General features: G+C 34.2%; 1 protein-coding gene across 1 annotated transcript; it reads left to right on the top strand.

Annotated features, from left to right (window-relative positions):
• Positions 1 to 6,517: 6,517 nt before the first annotated feature.
• On the top strand, positions 6,518 to 18,366 carry LOC149661862 (uncharacterized). Its single transcript, XM_089843887.1, has 19 exons — positions 6,518 to 6,761; positions 8,650 to 8,733; positions 8,940 to 9,048; positions 9,447 to 9,518; positions 9,595 to 9,666; positions 11,985 to 12,056; positions 12,996 to 13,067; positions 13,397 to 13,468; positions 13,591 to 13,662; positions 13,736 to 13,807; positions 14,071 to 14,142; positions 15,235 to 15,306; positions 15,499 to 15,783; positions 16,029 to 16,093; positions 16,184 to 16,296; positions 16,787 to 17,162; positions 17,225 to 17,270; positions 17,326 to 17,538; positions 17,612 to 18,366. The coding sequence occupies exons 1-19, from the start codon at positions 6,533 to 6,535 to the stop codon at positions 17,850 to 17,852; spliced, it is 2,409 nt and encodes an 802-aa protein (XP_089700013.1). The 5' UTR covers positions 6,518 to 6,532; the 3' UTR covers positions 17,853 to 18,366.
• The last annotated feature ends 91 nt before the right edge of the window (positions 18,367 to 18,457 follow it).

Below are 18,457 nucleotides of genomic sequence, written 5' to 3'. Positions count from 1 at the left end.
GTTTCAAACTATCGAATCCCAACGCGGTCTTATTTGATCTATACTCGAGGTTTCATCTCGAAATTCGATACCGAGATCTTTCAGACAAAAATTTAAACACTTCTCGACATCTCTTAGAAAGGTTTACTAGGTTGCGAGTACTTGAAGAATATTAGAGATAGCTTATAGGGGTGTAAAAATATATTTGAAAAGATCAACAAATCGATCAATTTTTTTCGAATTGAATTTCGTCCCACCCCTGGAACGAACTATAAGCATGGGAAATTAGGGTAGAAAACGAGGGGATCATAGCATTTTTTTTGTACCTTTGACTCATATTACGTTTATCTTTAAAACTATAGTACATACCCTTGATAGCGCTAAATGATTTATTACACTTAACCCGTAATTGATGTACAGGAAATTAATAGAGTGATTAGCCCCTCGTTCGATAGTCTGCTAAATTATTTTCTAGTGAACGGAGATATCAGTTTTAGTCTAAAAAAGTCATCATCTTTTCAGGGAAGTGGTTTTTTCCATCGTAGGCAGAAATTTACAAGCTTACTTGGAACTCTGAAATGTTTTTTTCTTCAGTTTCACGAGCACAGAATACTGAAATTCTATTAAGTAGGGTATACTGGCTTTCGTGTATAAGAAATGACATCGGAGTATTGCGGAATGAATGAACTAGGGAAAAAGGTTCTCGTATAAAATTATACTTAGAAAAATGCATTTTCATATGAATTTCAAAGAGATCCGATTATTCTATACGAGGAATTTAGTTTTTTTATTTTCACAAAAAGAAGACTTCGACGAAATTAAAATGGAAAGCTTTTCCTTTATACCTTATAAAAACCCCAATTAAAAGAATTAGTTTTAATGTTTTTCGAGCCATGTTTTTCGTAAGAATGGAGCCATTTTTAGCCTTTAGAAAGCGAACGTATAGGTTAAGTCATAGGGCATGATCTAGACAAGTTCATCCCTCGCGTAACAAAAACACAGATGGAAACGAAAGAGCTAGTCGAGTTTTATCCCCAGTTCATCCTCGATAGTAGACCATCAAAATCTTCGGGACTGGATTCAATCGATGACAACGAGGCTACATAGAGATGGATAAAATTCCGTTCGCATCTCGCCCGAGGGCGCCCCGAAAGTTGGTAAAGCCCTAACATTACCGCGTATGATCTCTCATCTCTCTCAGATTGCGAACATCACGGACTTTTAGTAGTGTCTAGTGATAAGCCGGGTCTAGTAGAGTTAGAATTACGGAGCGTCTTTACGTGCCGTTAGGTTACCAATAAAGCGGGGACATTTATGATTAGCTTATAGATAAGGGATTGAAGCTGCATGGATGAGAAGCGAGAAGCCACGACAAAACTGTTGCTTCTGAATTCGACACACTTGATAGAAGCCGTTCAATTCAAACAGGTGAGTCAATATTAATGAAACTTAAAATCGTTTAAGCGTTTTGTTCGAGTTCAAGTATTTATCCATTTCTTCCACGAAGGTTAAAATAATAAATTTTACGAGGTGTCAATTTCAGTTATTATATTTGTCGTGTTTAAATATTTAAATGAGTAAGTGCAGGCGTTAATCGTTAATTACATTTTGTGTTTTATTAACACTAGCAGGTTAGCGAAACATATCAGCCGTTTTTTGGTTCAAGGTTTAATGACACCTATGAATAATCGCCTATTTAGTTCTCTCGCTTTGGTAGAACGCCTAAGATTACCACTAACCCTTTAATTAAAACTTGGAAAATAAAAAAGAAAAAGAAAGTTGACTATAGAAAGGGTGACACACCTACGTCGTACTTAATTAGAAAATATACCTTTAGTTTTGAAGGTTAACGCTGACAGCGTCTTTAAAAGAATTTTTGCCTTCAGCGTCAAAAATTCATTATTTTCAAACACTCTGCCATACTAAGCTATTAATATAATATTTTGATGATAATCAGGTCTGCTTTTCTACTTTTTTATTTTTTTTTGTCTGTTTTGCTGGCGCTTTTCTGAAGCTCCGTGTTTTGTAGAAGCTTTCTGATCCATTAGGGATGGCTATATATAAGCTAGCTTAAAAGACGCGTCTCTTACCGAAGAAACATAATATCAATAAGTAGGCCTATGACACTTCCCATTGAAAGAAGATTTTTTTCTCCTGTTATGGAATGGGGTTTGAAAAATAACTAGTTGGTCCTAGGAATTCATATTTTACTTATTCGACTGTCATACGCATTGTTGTTAAGTTACTTACGCTCTTACAAACAACACAACACTAGTTTAACGAAAGATTAAGACAATCCTTTGAGTACGTAGACTTATACTTATTCTTTATCAAACGGTACTTAAGACTTGAGAGTTCTTTTAAACATTACTTAGAAAATAAGACACTACTTTTTACCTCCATTAGTTGCCACGTCATAACTCGCATTATTTCAAAATATTCAGGGAAATTCTTTGAGAATTAGGTAGCTATGGACTTTAAAAATTAGCTGGGTCAGTTTCAAAATTAAACTAATTATTTTATACTTAAATTAAATTTGTTTAAACCCTGGATTACCCTTTCTTTAAATAAGGAAAAAAAACTAACTAAATTAGGTTAAAATACATCAATTTATCTTAATTAATGTGGATCCGCTCACGGTTGGTTGTCAGAGAGTTTCAGCCAAAAACCCTCTCAGGAGTTGGATTATCTAAAATACCAACAGACGGAATAATTTTTCTTTTCCTAGGTCTACTCGGTATAGAACGGTATTTTGTCCGTTTTTTGCCGCATGCAGTATCTAATGCTGTTTAGAAACTCGCATGCACCAAAGAAAAAAGTTTCCTTGATTTTCGATACAGAGCCAGTGAGTGAGTGAGAGAGAGAGGAGAGGGAGTGAGAGAAAGAGAAGAGAGAGAGAGAGAGAGAGAGAGAGAGAGAGAGAGAGAGAGAGAGAGAGAGAGAGAGAGAGAGAGAGAGAGAGAGACAGAGAGAGAGAGAGATAGAGATAAAACTAAAAGAGTGTTTTTTTTTCATCACGCCTTCTGGCGTTTAGACCCTTAACCCCGCATTTTCTTACAATGTTGTTAACGCGCTCACAGAGTGTAAAATATATACAATTTTTATATAGCTGCCATGGTACGAGTTGGAAATGGCACCATTAGCGAAGTTACCGCGAAGTGATCCATAGAGAAACATTTTATTCGAGTCAAACTTAATTTGAAGTAAAATTTTAAGCTATGTTTCGAGTTGGCTAAAAGCAATTTTCCGGCCCGGTAACCTTTCACTCTAAAAACATTAAAAGATAACTATCGGATTCGCGTTTTTGGCGTAAAATAACGCTATCTGTAAGTACGTGTAAACCTTGGCCTTTCAACTTTGCCCGAAGAAAAGCAATTTTACAACAACAACAATAACAACGAACAAGTTGGGAAAAACAAAGTTGAAAATTGCGAACAGGTTTGCCCAAATTTCTGAACTGCGAACGCAGTGAACGACTCACACACAGACAGACAGATGCGATAGTTGTAATACCTCTCCGTAACATATGTCACCCGGAGAGGTAAAAATAGTATACCAAGATGTCAAAACTATATACAGGTATATAGTCTTTAAGATATACTCTTAGGAAATATTCTTTTTGATTCTTAAACTGTCCATCAACAGCTGCTTCTGTTATCTAAACACCTTCTCCTTCAGTTAGGCTTCAATCTCTATTGACTCAACTAAGAGTAAACATACACGATCAACAAGATTTATGTCGATATTAATTTAACATCTAAGTTTGGGGGTAACCAAACAATGATGGTTGGCGTGTAAAATGGACCCAGAAGCTAGACACGGGTAGATAAATATATAGACATGTCCCTGGGAACGTGATTTAAATGGATTTTAAAGTTTACTTTACGAAATAACCTATGTTATAGTGAAGTGCTTCTGTTACCATAATATAAGAAGACAATAGAAATGCATGCCGCACTCACCAAACCACTGAATATAATTTTTAAGATGCAAATTTTTTAAAACTTTTCTTTTGCTTTTTTGGAATATGAAATTTAAAAAAAGCATATATTATTTGTTATTTCCGATGTAAGTCGAAAAATAAATACAACGTGGAATTGATCAAACTAACATTAATTTTTTATGAACAAAACAAAAATCGATCTAGCTGATCTTTTTGTTAAATGACCTTGAATATGTTAAGATTAGCTTCACTATACTGGACTTCCGGTTTCATCAAAAAATATAAGTTACCGGAACTAAATCGAATTTCCCCATGGAAAAAGGTTTTATTTAGCCAATTTTAAAATCTTTCTTAAGGTAAAGTTAACACCGTCAAAAAAAAACTTCATCTTTGTTTTCCTCTCTTTATACTCTTTTAATTTCAAAGACGTTATAAATCCGCAATCGTCTTCATGTCTAAAGCATTTCGTTTCCACCTTTGAACTATCCCTAAACCCTTGCTAATTTTTCATGAGAAAATTTATTAATTTAAGGCCATGATGAAACCTTTGAAGATCTTTAAATTATAATACCAGTTTAATATTAAAACTTGCCGTAAGGAAAAAAACTTTTTAATATCAAACCTTTCGTTGAATTTCATTTAATAAACTAATGAAGCTCCTCTTATAATATAATATAATCAAATTAGAATTGAATTCAATGTACTGGAGTGTAAATTAGCAGATTTAATATGATGTATAGCTCATATTAATTATAAATTAATTGGGAGCATTGACGCAAATGAGGTAAGAGTATCTCATATTATTTTAATGTGTTCATCACTATTGACATACATTTGAAGTATATATATTAAGATCAAAAAATTTGTCTTAGTGTAGAACTACTTCCATAAAACCATTAGTAATGGTTGAATTCATAAACATTGAACACAATGTTAAGTCTAAAAAAACGAAAATTAGTGTTTAACAAATATAATTGACTCTAGATCATTTCAACTACTTTTTTAAGGGCCATTAATAGAGCGAAGGTCAGGATCAGGGAAAACAATACAGTTATAAGGTACGGAAACTGCAATGACCATTCAGGGAATTGGTTAATATGGACCTTAAGTTAATACTTGATACGGTTGAGAGAAGGTTACTATAGGTTCGGCGTGAATCAGTAAAATAAAATGAATTACGTTGATAAAATGTGGAAGAACGAGAACCCATGCATGCCCATGGGAACGTCGAAGCTGAAAATTACTTCAAAAGGAATTGGGTAGACTGGACCATAACGCGTTGCAAAATATATTATGACTATACAGTATAGTTCAGATATTTATCAAAATTGCAATGGTTTCTTTATATCATTCCAGATAAAGTTAGAATTACAAGGGGTATAGCGATACCAATTGAACGATACGTCATAGTGAGTTTCTAATACTATGTATGGAAAAGTTTAGATTGGCGCGATGGTAGCCCTACCTATTCTAATAGACTATGAAATCGAATGGTTTTGGTTTTTTATTTGAATTCAATCGTATTTTCTCGGGCTTCAAATTTATATACTTATACTTATATATATAGAAATTCCAATTTAATATATGTATGTAGAAAAAATGAGTTTTCAAGGGGGTTTTTGGATATTACGAAATTCATATAAACTGAAAAGTTATTTGACTGACTGAGCTTGAACCCAGTTTCTGAAAAATCATGCACTATCTTAAATAATACGAGTAAAATATCCATAAATTTGCTTTCGAAAAAAAATTATATTTACTGTTTATCCTATACGTTATATATTTATACAAATTTATATAACGGTAAACCTCCAGTGTCTTGAATAATATGAGAAACGAAGATCGTTTTCTATTTCTCTATATTTAAAGATTTTATAGAATGAGTGCTGAGTAATTAATGTCTTTCATGAGAACTAGCTTCTTCGGTAATAAATTTCTTTTCAATGAAAGAATATCGGCTAATAAACTTTTTAAGAAAATCAGGGGAATTGGAGTTTTTCATTCATATTTGAAGTTTTGAAAACTTTAAGATTAAGGAGTTGTTTTATAAGTAGTTCAATTTAAAAAAAAGATATCCTTGGTTTCATTATACCAATTTTGTTATGCCTCTCCGAGTGACGTATATTACTGAGTGGTTCCGTTCCCGACTTATCTGTCTGTCTGTTGTCACACCCCAGGGGACCGCGTTCGCAGTTTTCAAATCGGTCCAAATCCTTTTCGACTCGTATAGAGACTAATATTTTGGTTGTTCCAACTTTTTCCATTTATTTTAAACTATATTGAAATACTATAAAAGGGTACCGGCGTTGCCATGGCAACCCGGGTTAAGGAGAATTTTTGCAAATTAAGAGATGGGGGTGTTCTTTAGGCGATTTCGAGTCAAAAATGTTCTTTGAAGATTGGAGTACTTTACGAATATCGCCTTACATTTAATTAAGAAACTGATTTAGACAATGGTAATAAAGAGGTATTAAGTGAGATGCATTATCTCAAGTTCACTGTACTCTGGACTTCTTTACAAGTCCTTTTTAACGTTTTGAAGTCCATGACGTAACAATCTGTTTTCATCTATTTTATCCGTAGGTCTAAGACAAAACCGTTTCTCACACGATGAAGCAACGTAAGGGTTCTCTGTCACTATTTTTAATGCAGACGATGGCTGCCTTTGGCTTTCTACACAATCATCACCGATCGGCTTCGACTAGCAGCAGTGCAGTTTCCCTTCTAAATTGCCAGGAGGGATATTTCCCTTGTAATAACAGCGAAGTTTGCGTTGAACAAAAGAATTTCTGCGATCAAAAAAGGGATTGCCAGGACGGCTCCGACGAATGGGATTGTGGTAAATGTCAAACGAGTGTAAATTATATTTACACGCTTTTAATAATACGAGTGGTTTTCGCAAATATTGGGACAAGGAATTTTACTGGATGTTTAACAGCCCAGGGAAGTAGGCCTAGGGATTTAATGTCAATTCGCGTCCTATCTCTTGACATTTTTAAGTAAATAATTAAATAATACCCTATTTCCGCTTCCACTTCCGGTAATGAGCCGAAAATTAAACTTTCTTGTCATCAATCTTTGAGATAATTTAATCTGACGCGTTGGAAATATGTGTAAGTAATTTACAGGCGCCTTTAGAGTACTTAAACCAATGCTTCTAATTAGTCTAATTGATATTTGAATCAATTCAGTTCTGTTTTCGGAACTAGTAGGATTGATATGAATATTAGATTTAAATGAGAAAAAGTTCCAAGTTATTGGAAATGTGAGCACTGGAAAAAAACCGAGTTTTTTTAGTTGAAGCTCCCCATTACGCAATATTTTTCAATCTCTCGTAATATTGAATGAACTAGTTAATCCACTCATCATTACTCGTCAATCATTCTAGAGTAAACAAGTTTTGGGATTTCAAAAAAATATGTTTTTATTCAATTCGATTTGAGCCTCTTTGAAGAAAAAAAATCTTGACTTCAAAATAATTTTCGCCGTGTTTATGTTTTTCCCGAGCTTTCATCTCTAAGAGAACCCTTTCAAAGTTATCCCGGTCTGAAAGGAAAACTCAAAGAAAACCCTTTACGTTCATTCAACGCGATTTCATGAATTAAGTATTAACAGGATAAGTCTAAAACTAGAGAAGAAAACCATCCTTTCTTAGCCTTTTCCTCTATTAATCCTTTATAAGTGATCGTATAAAGTTCCGAAACGGAACCATCTAAACGAGATAATGCGTGTAAGTTTCAAAAGACTCCGAAATCGAGCACGGATCAAAGCCCGAATTATTCGTTCTCCCCTGAATATTTAACGATATAGAGCATTTATTTTAAAAAGAAGGGAAGCTTTATAATTATAGACTTAAATCTCGTTGAACATTCACGCGAGAATTGAATAAATTATTATATTCTAAGAATATCCATAATCAAAATTAAACACGAGAGAAATTAAATTTCTATACGATATAGTTTTAAAAGAGATTTAATGGAAGTTAGCTAGGTATATTAATGTTTCATTTATATAGGGTTCATTCCCCTTTGTAACGAAATACCAAGAATGATACCCATTAGATGAAAAATTTAACACTTCTCAGAACCGTTTTCGTAAACACGCTTTACATCTAATCGAATATGTAAAGAAGTTTCAAAGTCCCTCATGCTTTGCAAACCCTTTAGACCTTAGTTGGGATTTTGATCGCAATATTCAGTACATTTTAAATAATTAATGACTCGACGAATAACAAATACAATTTTTAATAATAAATTGCGAAAATTTTAAGCAGAATTATAATACTTTCCACTTAATATTGAATCTTACTATAAAAAAAGCTAATTTACATAAGGGTTTTCATCTCGAAATACATTTGATAATTCTAAACAAAAACATGTAAACACTACACATTTTTGAGTAATAGATATTAGTTTTTATTGAAACCATCCTGAGGCGATAACGTCTGTATATTTAACCGAATTTGAGTCAACAGTTGAGTGAGGCCAACAAAAGTAATCAAAACGTTCTCGTGGTATAAATATTTTAACCATTTTAAAAGTAGATTTAAAACTTTAACATGGGGAAGCATACCTAGTAGTACCAAAAGCAAATAAAAATAGTGGATAGTTAGGTAGTATAAGCGCTCGTGTCTCTCCAAAGTTATTTTAATATGCCTTCATAAAACCCTGAAGAACTATTTCCCTTCACCCATATTTACTTTCATTTCCCCTTGTTTTGTTTTTCAGATGATGTTCGCTTAATTAATTTCATGAATACTGTGTATCGCAAAAGACCGGATGAAGATAGAGAAAAGAAAAAAGCCAAATGCGGTCAGTATAAACCTCATTTCCATTTTTTTTCTTCTCCCGCATGATGTTCCCTCCCGTCCTTGAACGAACTGTTTATGCCAGTAATGAAAATACTGTCTACCATATTTAATTAAGTTTCTACTGATTAAAGTCTTTTTATATTAAGAACAATAATCGAAATATTTTTTCGCAAAGACACCCTAAAATATCTCTATTTTCTTCCACAGAACTTAAATGGATCCCCGATCCGTGCTGGTGCAGTAAATACAGCGTATTTTGCGACAATTTCGATCTGTTAGAAATACCCACAAATATATCGGAACAATCTACAGAACTGTAAGTTTAATTATAATTTCTTTTAAAAGAAAATGTTTCGTAACTTCGTTATTTGTAAAATAATCAAAGTAGAAAATAGAGTAGAATAATTTGAAGTCGGCTGTTTTTACAACCGTTTCTTTGGCTGCAATAGATTTCTTTGCGTTTGAATTTAGTAGAATTATTTACTTTTTAATTTCGTAGAATTAGACACCACCAAAGAAAAAATTAAATTAAAACAATATTTTCTTAATTAAAAATTTCATTGAAGTTGTCTTTAAAACGTGTTAAATTTTCTCTATCATTCATCAGCACAACTGGCACGAATCTGAATAGTCTAGAAATGTTTCATCTTCTTTTTTTTATCTTTTCAATTAAGACCGTATTTTAATTATTTTTTTAATCTTTCCTTAACGAAGTGACATCTCAGGGAATCAGTTTGAAATAATAGAAGCAGTAAATTTCACTCGTATTCCTTCTCTTAAAACATTGTAAGTATAAAGGGATAAAAAAATACTTCTTAGCAAATAAACGAAGATGAAAAAGCCTTATCACGTATCTTCGTAGAATTGTGAATACTGGATTCGTTCAATCCATAGGATTGGATACTTTTAGGTACATACCAAACCTAATAAACTTGTAAGTACAATACACTTTATTCTAAATGCATGTCCAATTACGGGTTATTTACCAACGTCTTAGCACTCGCTGTCAAGGGCAAGGTTATTTTAAATACGTCTACCCAATTTAGTTTACGGATACAGAGTGTAAGTAATAGATTTCTTGATACAAGTAAACAGTCTGTAAGACATGGATTGAGCGCGGAAGTAAAAAAAGTAAGATATTTATGTCCCATACGGGATCATTACCGGTCTCTGTAGATGTTTGCTTTTAGGGTCAGGATTTGGAATTTGTCGCTCGATGCGTAAAAGTGTTATATATTTTTTATATACTGGGGTTTATATACTATATGGCAAATAACGAACTCACGACCATCGGGAATCGAAACGCTACGCTATACTTATTGAGTTATAAGTCCATGTGCTGATAGAGATTGCGTTTATCCATCCCTGATTTTAGTAAGAAAATAATATTTTTTTTTTAAATAAGTTGAACGAAGGAGTTTTATGTAAGTCGCTGACCTACTAACCCATTAAATTGCCAAAAAAGATGCAAAATCTGTTTAGTCTCTACCTTACGCAACCGCCTTTGTGACAATACAATCTCTGACCGTCTTAAGTCACGTTACCTGACATATTTCCCCACTTTTATTTAGCAGAAAAATAAATTTTACATTCCCTGACTTAGTGACAATTTTGAAATTCCGTGACATTTGGAGAAGTTTACATTTAGGGGCTTCAAAGCTAATGTATTTCCTACGAGCGCCTGTAGAAATGTTTTACCCGCTGCACACCAAAGCTCAAGGTGATACTCTCGACCAGGGGGGTTAGAATTTCAATATACTTGTTATATTATCTCTTGTCAAGGTAATTTCAAATTCGTAATTGATATGTGAATCAATTTCCACGCTCTAATACCTCTATTCAGTGCACGGCATTGAAATACAAATAGACACGTTTAGATTTAATAATAATATTATTAGAGCGGAGGCATTTCACGCTAACTGAAGCTCGCACGATTTTACGATTTTGGCGGTCTCTAATACCTATTGGAGCTTACAAGGATTTCTTAGTCGCGTAGTTAATAGTTATCACCTTCGTGGGCCGCCCTTTCAATTAGAGTTTAGATGCGGAGTTCGTGGTTTAGGTTTAGGCCTAGCAAGAGAGAAACAGACTGTTAGAACCGCGTCTGTCTTCATTAGCGAAATACCTCAACCGATAAGCAAGGAGGGGGGGGGTGTTTGAAAGTTAATTGGAAAGGTCTTGGTAGACGATACTACTTAAATTTATTATGAATGTGATTGAAAAAAATTTTTTGCCTGTGATTCACCATCCACTTCAAATCTCTATTCACGCAACAAGGGGCTATAATCACCATATTGGGTTTTTAAAGATTATACTCAAATGTATAGTTGATTAAGTTGATTAACTGACCACTCGACATGACCTACCTTGTTTACTCAAATGGCTGTCTATATAAACTTTAAATCTGAATGGACTCAAGCGAAAGGGGGGGGGGTAATTGAAAGGGGGAGGGGAGGTTAGACACAAATTGGTCAAGCTTCATTAGTTTCTAATAATTGCGATTTTAGATTAGAATATTAGATAAATACAGTATTACATTAAATTTAATAATAATTCTCTTATGGAGCGTATGGGTTTTATAACCTCTTAGGCGTTACATTTATCCTCGAATAGAGTTAACGACCCTTAATATTTTTGGACCCTAAAATTCTACTGTCCGATACGAACGGAGCTTAAATGTCCTTATTTAGTAAGCGAAGGCTTTATAACTTTATATTGTTAGCCAAGGCTTATTATTGAGTTTTCTTGGTATAGAAGAAAAGAATTTTCTGTCAATTTTTGAAAGCTTTTAAGGACAATTAATCCATAGGCTTTATACCAAAGTCTTTAAAAGCGAAGTTACCATTATTATAGAGGCTTAAAAACTATTAAATTCAATTATTTAATCTCTTGTATAAGTTATTATTTATCCTTAACGCCAAATTTAAATTAATAACTTTCCTAGAATTTTAAAAGACCCTAAAACTTCGCTAAAAAAATTGAAACTGCGGTTAAAATAAGATAGAATTCCATATTAGTCTACCCATGAATTTAGTTATAACTTAAGTACTTTTCGAGGAAATACGCCTCTATCTTTCGAGATTAGAAAAGTCGGATGAAACAATAGGAATGTAAAAAATAAAACCGAACTTGACGAGACATGGAAAACTAATAAATTCTCTCTCTTTCTCTTTCTCTTTCTCTTTCTTTCTCTATCTCTTTCTCTTTCTTTCTCTCTCTTTCTCTTTATTTTTTCTCCTGAAAAACGTAAAGGTACCTAACGTCCAATCGAATAACAAGTTTGGAAAATGGATGTTTTGTTTCTTTGACAAAACTGGAATTGTTGTAAGTTTTCTAAATGTTTTCGTCTTTAACCAACCTCGGCCCTGATTTCATTTTAACTGGGTGGAATGCGAGGGTGTAAAAAGAACTTCACCTTACTAAGATTTTACATTTGGTACTGCTCTTTACTAGGAAATAGGTATACCCAAAAGGGAAATCCCAAAGCGCGATTGCCTACGCGTTACTTCCGCCCAAAAAAGGTTTTCCGTTGCACAAAAGCTATAAATTATGTTTTATAAATAGCTTTCAAAAACCTTCCATTAGTCTAGAGGAAATGGGAAACGAAGAATAAATCCGTTTAAGTCATAATTAAATTGATCTGAAAGGCATAATTGTTTTCAAAAATGTCAAAGAACCACAGTAAATCCGTTCTAAATACTATCTAGTAAATAATAGGCACTGATAAATTTCGAAGCTCTGAAAAGTGTTTAACACCGATTTGTTTATCATATTTTGAAAATCAAAACCCTTTTTTGGCATTTAAACCTTTCATTTATGTACGTCTTACGTACAAATAGAAAAGGCTTTACACCTGTCGTTTCTTGAAATATTAATCATGACCTTATCTCTCTACCCGAGACTAATAAATCTTTACTTCCTCTTTTTCTTTCTTCCTCATTTAATATCTATTTCCGTCTTTTTGCTTTCTCTCCGTGTTTGTCTTCTCCGCATCTATAACAAAAGAGTTCTATCGTACAACCCTCTTTCTGTTATGGCTGAAGGTGCCTTTCAAGGTCTGCTCAATCTCCGAGAGCTGTAAGTCCCTCTTTCAATAAAGCGCGAACTCCTTTTATATTTATTGGAACCATTCTTCGGATAATTCATTTATTCTTTTGGGGATTTAAACGAAAGCTTGTTCAATATACAATTACACGATTCTGACCTAAGGGGCATCGATCGCTTTTCGAATTACTAATACAAATTAAACCTATATACTTGCAGGGATTTAAGGACGTGTCAAATATCCGATCTACATCCTAATGTTTTCAAGCCTTTGCTCAAATTAGAGAAATTGTGAGTAAATATTTTTAAAAATCTCCCTTCCAAGTTAAAAATCATCTTGTTTATATTTTATAGACAAAATTAATTTGCATGTTTCAAATTTGTAAATATACTATCAAAGTTTATCCCGGGGAAAATTATTAAAGCTTGACACTGGAAAGTAAACAAATTGTGCCAATTAGTTTAGCTAATTAGTCACCTGTTAATAGAAAACTTATTAGATAAAATATAAAATACCAACAGAACTGTAATTTTATTTTTCCCAAAATTACTGTAAAACTGCGTCTACAGTTTAGCAGGCTTTCTAACCTAATTCAACACAATTTGTATTTCATACACAGGTGGCTTCAAGAAAATAAAATCTCTCAATTGCCCCAGAATCTATTTGAATCTCTCAAAGCCCTCGAAACTCTGTAAGTTGATTCCCAAACTTTCAACAACTCTTCACAAATTAAGATGATCACTCAAACTCCCGTCTTTTTCTTCGTTAATTAATTAACCATCCTCGTCTCATTTCTAACTTTCCACTTCCAAGATCTCTCTACCGAAATAATTTCTCAGAAATTCCAACTTTGGCCCTATCTGATTTGCCCGGCCTAGGACACTTGTGAGTACTCTCAAAAATCGATTATTTTCTTTTTCTTTTGTAAAAATAAAGTTCTAATTTTATTATTGGATAGATCGCTAGCTGGAAACAAAATTTATCAGCTAGAAGAGGGAGATTTTTACAATCTTTCTAAATTACACAATCTGTAAAATATACAATTGAGAATTTAATCGAAAAATGTGTAGCACCATAGACATTCTACACTTTAATTTCCATAAGTTTAAATTTAATTAAAACTTGTAGGCGTGAAGTAGGCCTATAATAATACAAATTGAAAAACGCTTTTCATTTTTCTTGCACCAAACTTGAAAGATCCCACGTCTAGAACAGGCGCTACACATTTTCGCCCACGTTTTTTTTTTTGGTAAATTTCTTATTAATTTTAGTACACAAAATATTTCTTCACAGGGACTTGAACAACAATCGACTGACAATTTTTCATTTGAAAGTTTTCGTGGATTTACCGTCTCTCGAAACTTTGTAAGTTATTAAAATAATTTCACTCATTCACTATAATGATCTAAACTGCATGAAGCGCAGCTCGCAAAGTAGGCGAAACATTTCGTAATCAATAGCTTTAGCTTTATAATTATAACAACGGACTCTAATGTAGTGAATTGTTATACTTAATTTTAATATATTTAGAAGAAATTTATTGTTGTAGCCCTCTTCTACTAAGTGTTAACTACGCGATGTTAAAGAAAAAAAAATACCATCATTAAAGTTACAGCGCGCACCATTCGTGTCTGGTTTCTGTTAGCACGAGACTAATATAGAGTATATATTAAATGAGAAAATATTGTATTTTATCTCTCCGACTGAAGTATGTCACGGAAAGGTTCTGTTTTGCGCGTATCTGCATGTGTGTATGTGGTCATTGTTACACTCCAGGGGACAGAGTTCGCAGTTTGCAAATCGTTCGTAGCAAACTTCTTTATCATCGTTAAGGTTAAGATATACGCGGCTTGGGCTACGAGAAACGTCTACATTCCTAATGGTGGGGCTAGATAGTCCTCCTCTTGGATCGGAGAGGTAAAATTTTTGGTTTCCCAACTTGTTACGGAAGCTCCTTGCTCTGTATTTTTCTTACGTAACTAAATAATATAGTAGAAGACATAGCAAATGATGAAGTAAATTCCTTAGTGTATATAAAGACGAAATGGGGATTTCCGTTAGGCAAAAAAAGCAAAAGAAAGTTCCACAAATCACATAGAGCAGAAACGCAAAGGGACTATAACGTGTCTGCATAACCAGCCATGGGTCCTTATTTCTTTGAGAAGAAAGAATATAGCGAGCTATATTGAAAGTGCCTCTGAGCTTTGGGTTTCTTCTTCGGATTAGATTTCAAGTTTTTTATATTAGATATATTGTTTATTTAACTTCCTATTCCCCTGCTATATTTTTTTCTGTTTTACAATGAAGGAAAGCTTAGGGTAAAGCCAGCACAGTAGGTTAGTTAAATTCTGTTTTATCCAGTGAAATATCGGGAAGTTTAAATTTATCTCAATGTTTGGGATTAAATAATTATTTATCATATTATATTTTATATAAATTGCGTAAATTTGTTGGCAGAAGTCTACGGGGAAATCCATTCCAAGCGTTACCCAGTGGAATATTCGACCATTTAAAGAATCTCCAACATATGTAAATATATTTACTTTTAATTAAGTCCCAATTAAATCCTATTAAGTCATAATTATACCCCCTTAATTAAATTAAAGGGTTTTATTTGACGAAACTAATTTAACTCATAGTTGAAAGATATTTACACTTCAACCTTTTGAAAAGATCTCTCCGAGTTGATTAAGAAAATCGATAATTTAAAACGTGTTACAGATATATGCCTCAATTTACTCTGTGCTCCTTCGCTCCCCGAATTCGAGACTGCGAGCCCAAATCGGATGGAATTTCATCCACGGACAATATGTTGGAAAACCCTTTCCTAAGATTGAGTGTTTGGCTGGTTGCCCTGGCTTCCTGTATGGGGAATCTCTTCGTACTAATTGGGAGATTAATGATGAAAGAGCCTAATGAAGTTCACAGTTTTTACATAAGGAATTTAAGTGTCGCCGATTTCCTAATGGGAGTCTATTTGTTTGCCATTGCTATACAGGATATCAGGTATTATTTGACTCAGGACGTTATAGAGGTGGCACGGAGAATTATTATTATTGTAAAACCAATATATTTTTGGATGTGGGAGGAGCCATTTATTGACGTCAAGCGATTTTAATGAAGTACCCGTTTGAGACTTGGAGGAAATAATTCCCTGTGTCGTCTCTATGATTTCCAGTTTAAACAAATCTATTCCAGTTTACTCTATAGCGTAATTGTTATTTTAATTATTTATTATTTAATTATAACAGATTTCGAGGAGATTATATTCATTATGACAGACGATGGCGAAAAAATTGGTATTGTCATCTACTAGGTAGGATTAATTGTTGCTTGTTCACTTGTCCCTAAAACAAATAACTATAGGGTGCTAAAATGAATATTTTTATATCTTTCTCTGATACAGGAAGCATATGCGCCGTGAGTAGTGAAGCCAGTGTTTTCATTCTGGCTGTCATCACAGTGGATAGGTACGTCTCAGTCACGTATCCTTTGGCCCTAAGAAGAAGGACCTCAAAAGTAAGCTACCTCTTCTCTCTCTCTCTCTTTCTTACTCGCCTTTCATTTCCCCTTGGGGATATAAAGGGACTTTGTTAGAGGGACCGTGGGACAAACGACGATCTCCCTCATAGAGCTTAGCATAGCGGGCCGGTAAAAAAGGAGGGGTCGAACAGCCCCTTTAATACCGTTTAAAATTCTTCCTCTTTCGGGAACTACGCGAATATAAGTTTAGCATTAAGGCGTTTAACATCCTTTTCTGTCGGAGAAGTGACAAGAATGAAGAGGGGGGGGAAGGAAAAGAAATAAATAAAGAAAAAGAGAGCGAGAGAGATGTGCGATAAGCTAAAAGCATTTTCGAGTATGACAATTCTGCTTTTATATATTTGATACGAGAAAGATGTTTACAATTCTTTCATCCGTTTCCAATACAATTATTGGGCGAGATAGTTTCTGCTTTTCTTCATAATGGAAACGTTTGATATATACGGTATTGATATATATTATTTAGATATCATTTCTGACGATGGGCTCATCGTGGCTCTTGGCTATCTTCTTGGCTTTTTTACCATGGACTCGGCTGCCTTATTTCTCCGATAACTTTTACGGACAGAATGCGGCGTGTTTGCCACTACACATCCACGAGCCTTTCGCCCCCGGTTGGCAATATTCCTTGTTCGTCTTCTGCGGACTTAATTCCGTGGCCTTCTTGGTCATCGCGGCCGCATACGTCAAAATGTTCATTACCATCGTTCGATCCAGACTGGGTCTTCGCTCTTCCCAGCAACAACAAGAACGAACCATCGCCAAACGTTTCGCCTTTATAGTCGGCACCGATTTCGTTTGTTGGTGTCCAATCATATTTATCAAATTCTACATATTGGCTGGTAAAGTATTTGTCCGTAGGCCTTTAATTGCCATCGTACGTAACACGGCCTTTTCTTGACAGGTTATACCGTGGATAACACTTTATACGGATGGATCGCCATTTTTATGTAAGTCAACCATCCTTTGTTGACGTCCTTGAAAAACTTATTGTTGTCGCTTTAGTTTACCAGTCAACGCGGCGCTCAATCCAGTTTTGTACACCATGACAACGCGTCTCTTCAAACAAAACTTGGAGAGGATCGTCTTCACTTGGCGTTCACCACCATTGCCGCCGGAACAAACGTCAGCGGCTTCCATATCTTCCGTTTTCTATATTAAGGGAGCCAATCGACTCCATATCACCACCATATCCGACGTACGACACAATTGGGACACGTAAAACACGTCTTTTTAAACCAACTTTTAATTTCAAAATGAAGAATGTATTAATTTTTGAATCTTTGTATAGAACGATTCGAACTGTAGCCGGGCGTCATTGCTGTCGTCGAACCACCGCGTACGAAAGAAGACTTCTTCTTGTACAGAGCGGAACTCCGTGCCGCCTTGTTACTTCACCTAAATCCAAATCGGAAGGAAGTGGACGGGACCAAAACGACAACGACGAGAACCTCGTTCAAGTCGTTAATTTTGACAAAAAGCGGAGTAAGACGAATCGTAAAGGGCTCAAAACGGAGTACAGAGTATTGTAGAGATCCTACCACAAATCACGTCACGTCTAGTCAAGTAATTAGTTTCCACGTTACAAAAACCCTATATCTTCGTAATTACTTTGGGCGACAGATGGTTAAACTGAACTAAATAGGTAAGCGCCACTGTAATTAACGTAATCTTCCTCTCGGAATCTAGTCACTAGTTTGTAGGCCTACACCTTCATTCATCAAAAATATTTGTAAGTACTTGAAGATTATACTTGGAAATTGCGAAGAAAAATATATATATGAAAATATATTTTCTAAATTTAAATCAAAACAAAATACATCCTATTATACACATTTTTCAACGTTACGGTATACGAATCACCCCCGAGGGGCTACGTTTTTAATTAAGAAAACTATTTCCCCCCTCGGTACGACAATGTTATAACCCAGTTTTAAACAAAAAGGCCCAAAAAATATATCATCGATAATAGTCGAAGAAATATCTATATATATTGTTAAGGTAACAATGTGATTATTGTGAAATTTTACTGTTAATATTGGTATTTTTAAAATATACGAATTCATATTCTTTATAAATATTACCAAATAAAGTGATTGAATTGTTATTTGACTCGATTAATCACCCTAAAACCATC

Source organism: Phalangium opilio, unplaced genomic scaffold (assembly GCF_054372755.1).
Source record: "Phalangium opilio isolate 3A_F unplaced genomic scaffold, DU_Popi_V2 ptg000070l_1, whole genome shotgun sequence".
In the NCBI taxonomy this organism is placed as follows: domain Eukaryota; kingdom Metazoa; phylum Arthropoda; class Arachnida; order Opiliones; family Phalangiidae; genus Phalangium; species Phalangium opilio.
Note: the sequence above shows the minus strand (reverse complement) of the source record. Positions and strands in the feature narration are given on the sequence as shown.

What these genes read in the sequence shown, in the direction of transcription:
- LOC149661862 (XM_089843887.1), top strand. Translation starts at nt 6,533, where the DNA reads ATGAAGCAACGTAAGGGTTCTCTGTCACTATTTTTAATGCAGACGATG. An exon ending in ATTCCTTCTCTTAAAACATT is followed by an intron (nt 9,519 to 9,594) that starts GTAAGTATAAAG and finishes GTATCTTCGTAG; the next exon opens with AATTGTGAATACTGGATTCG. An exon ending in TAAGAAGAAGGACCTCAAAA is followed by an intron (nt 16,297 to 16,786) that starts GTAAGCTACCTC and finishes TATATTATTTAG; the next exon opens with ATATCATTTCTGACGATGGG.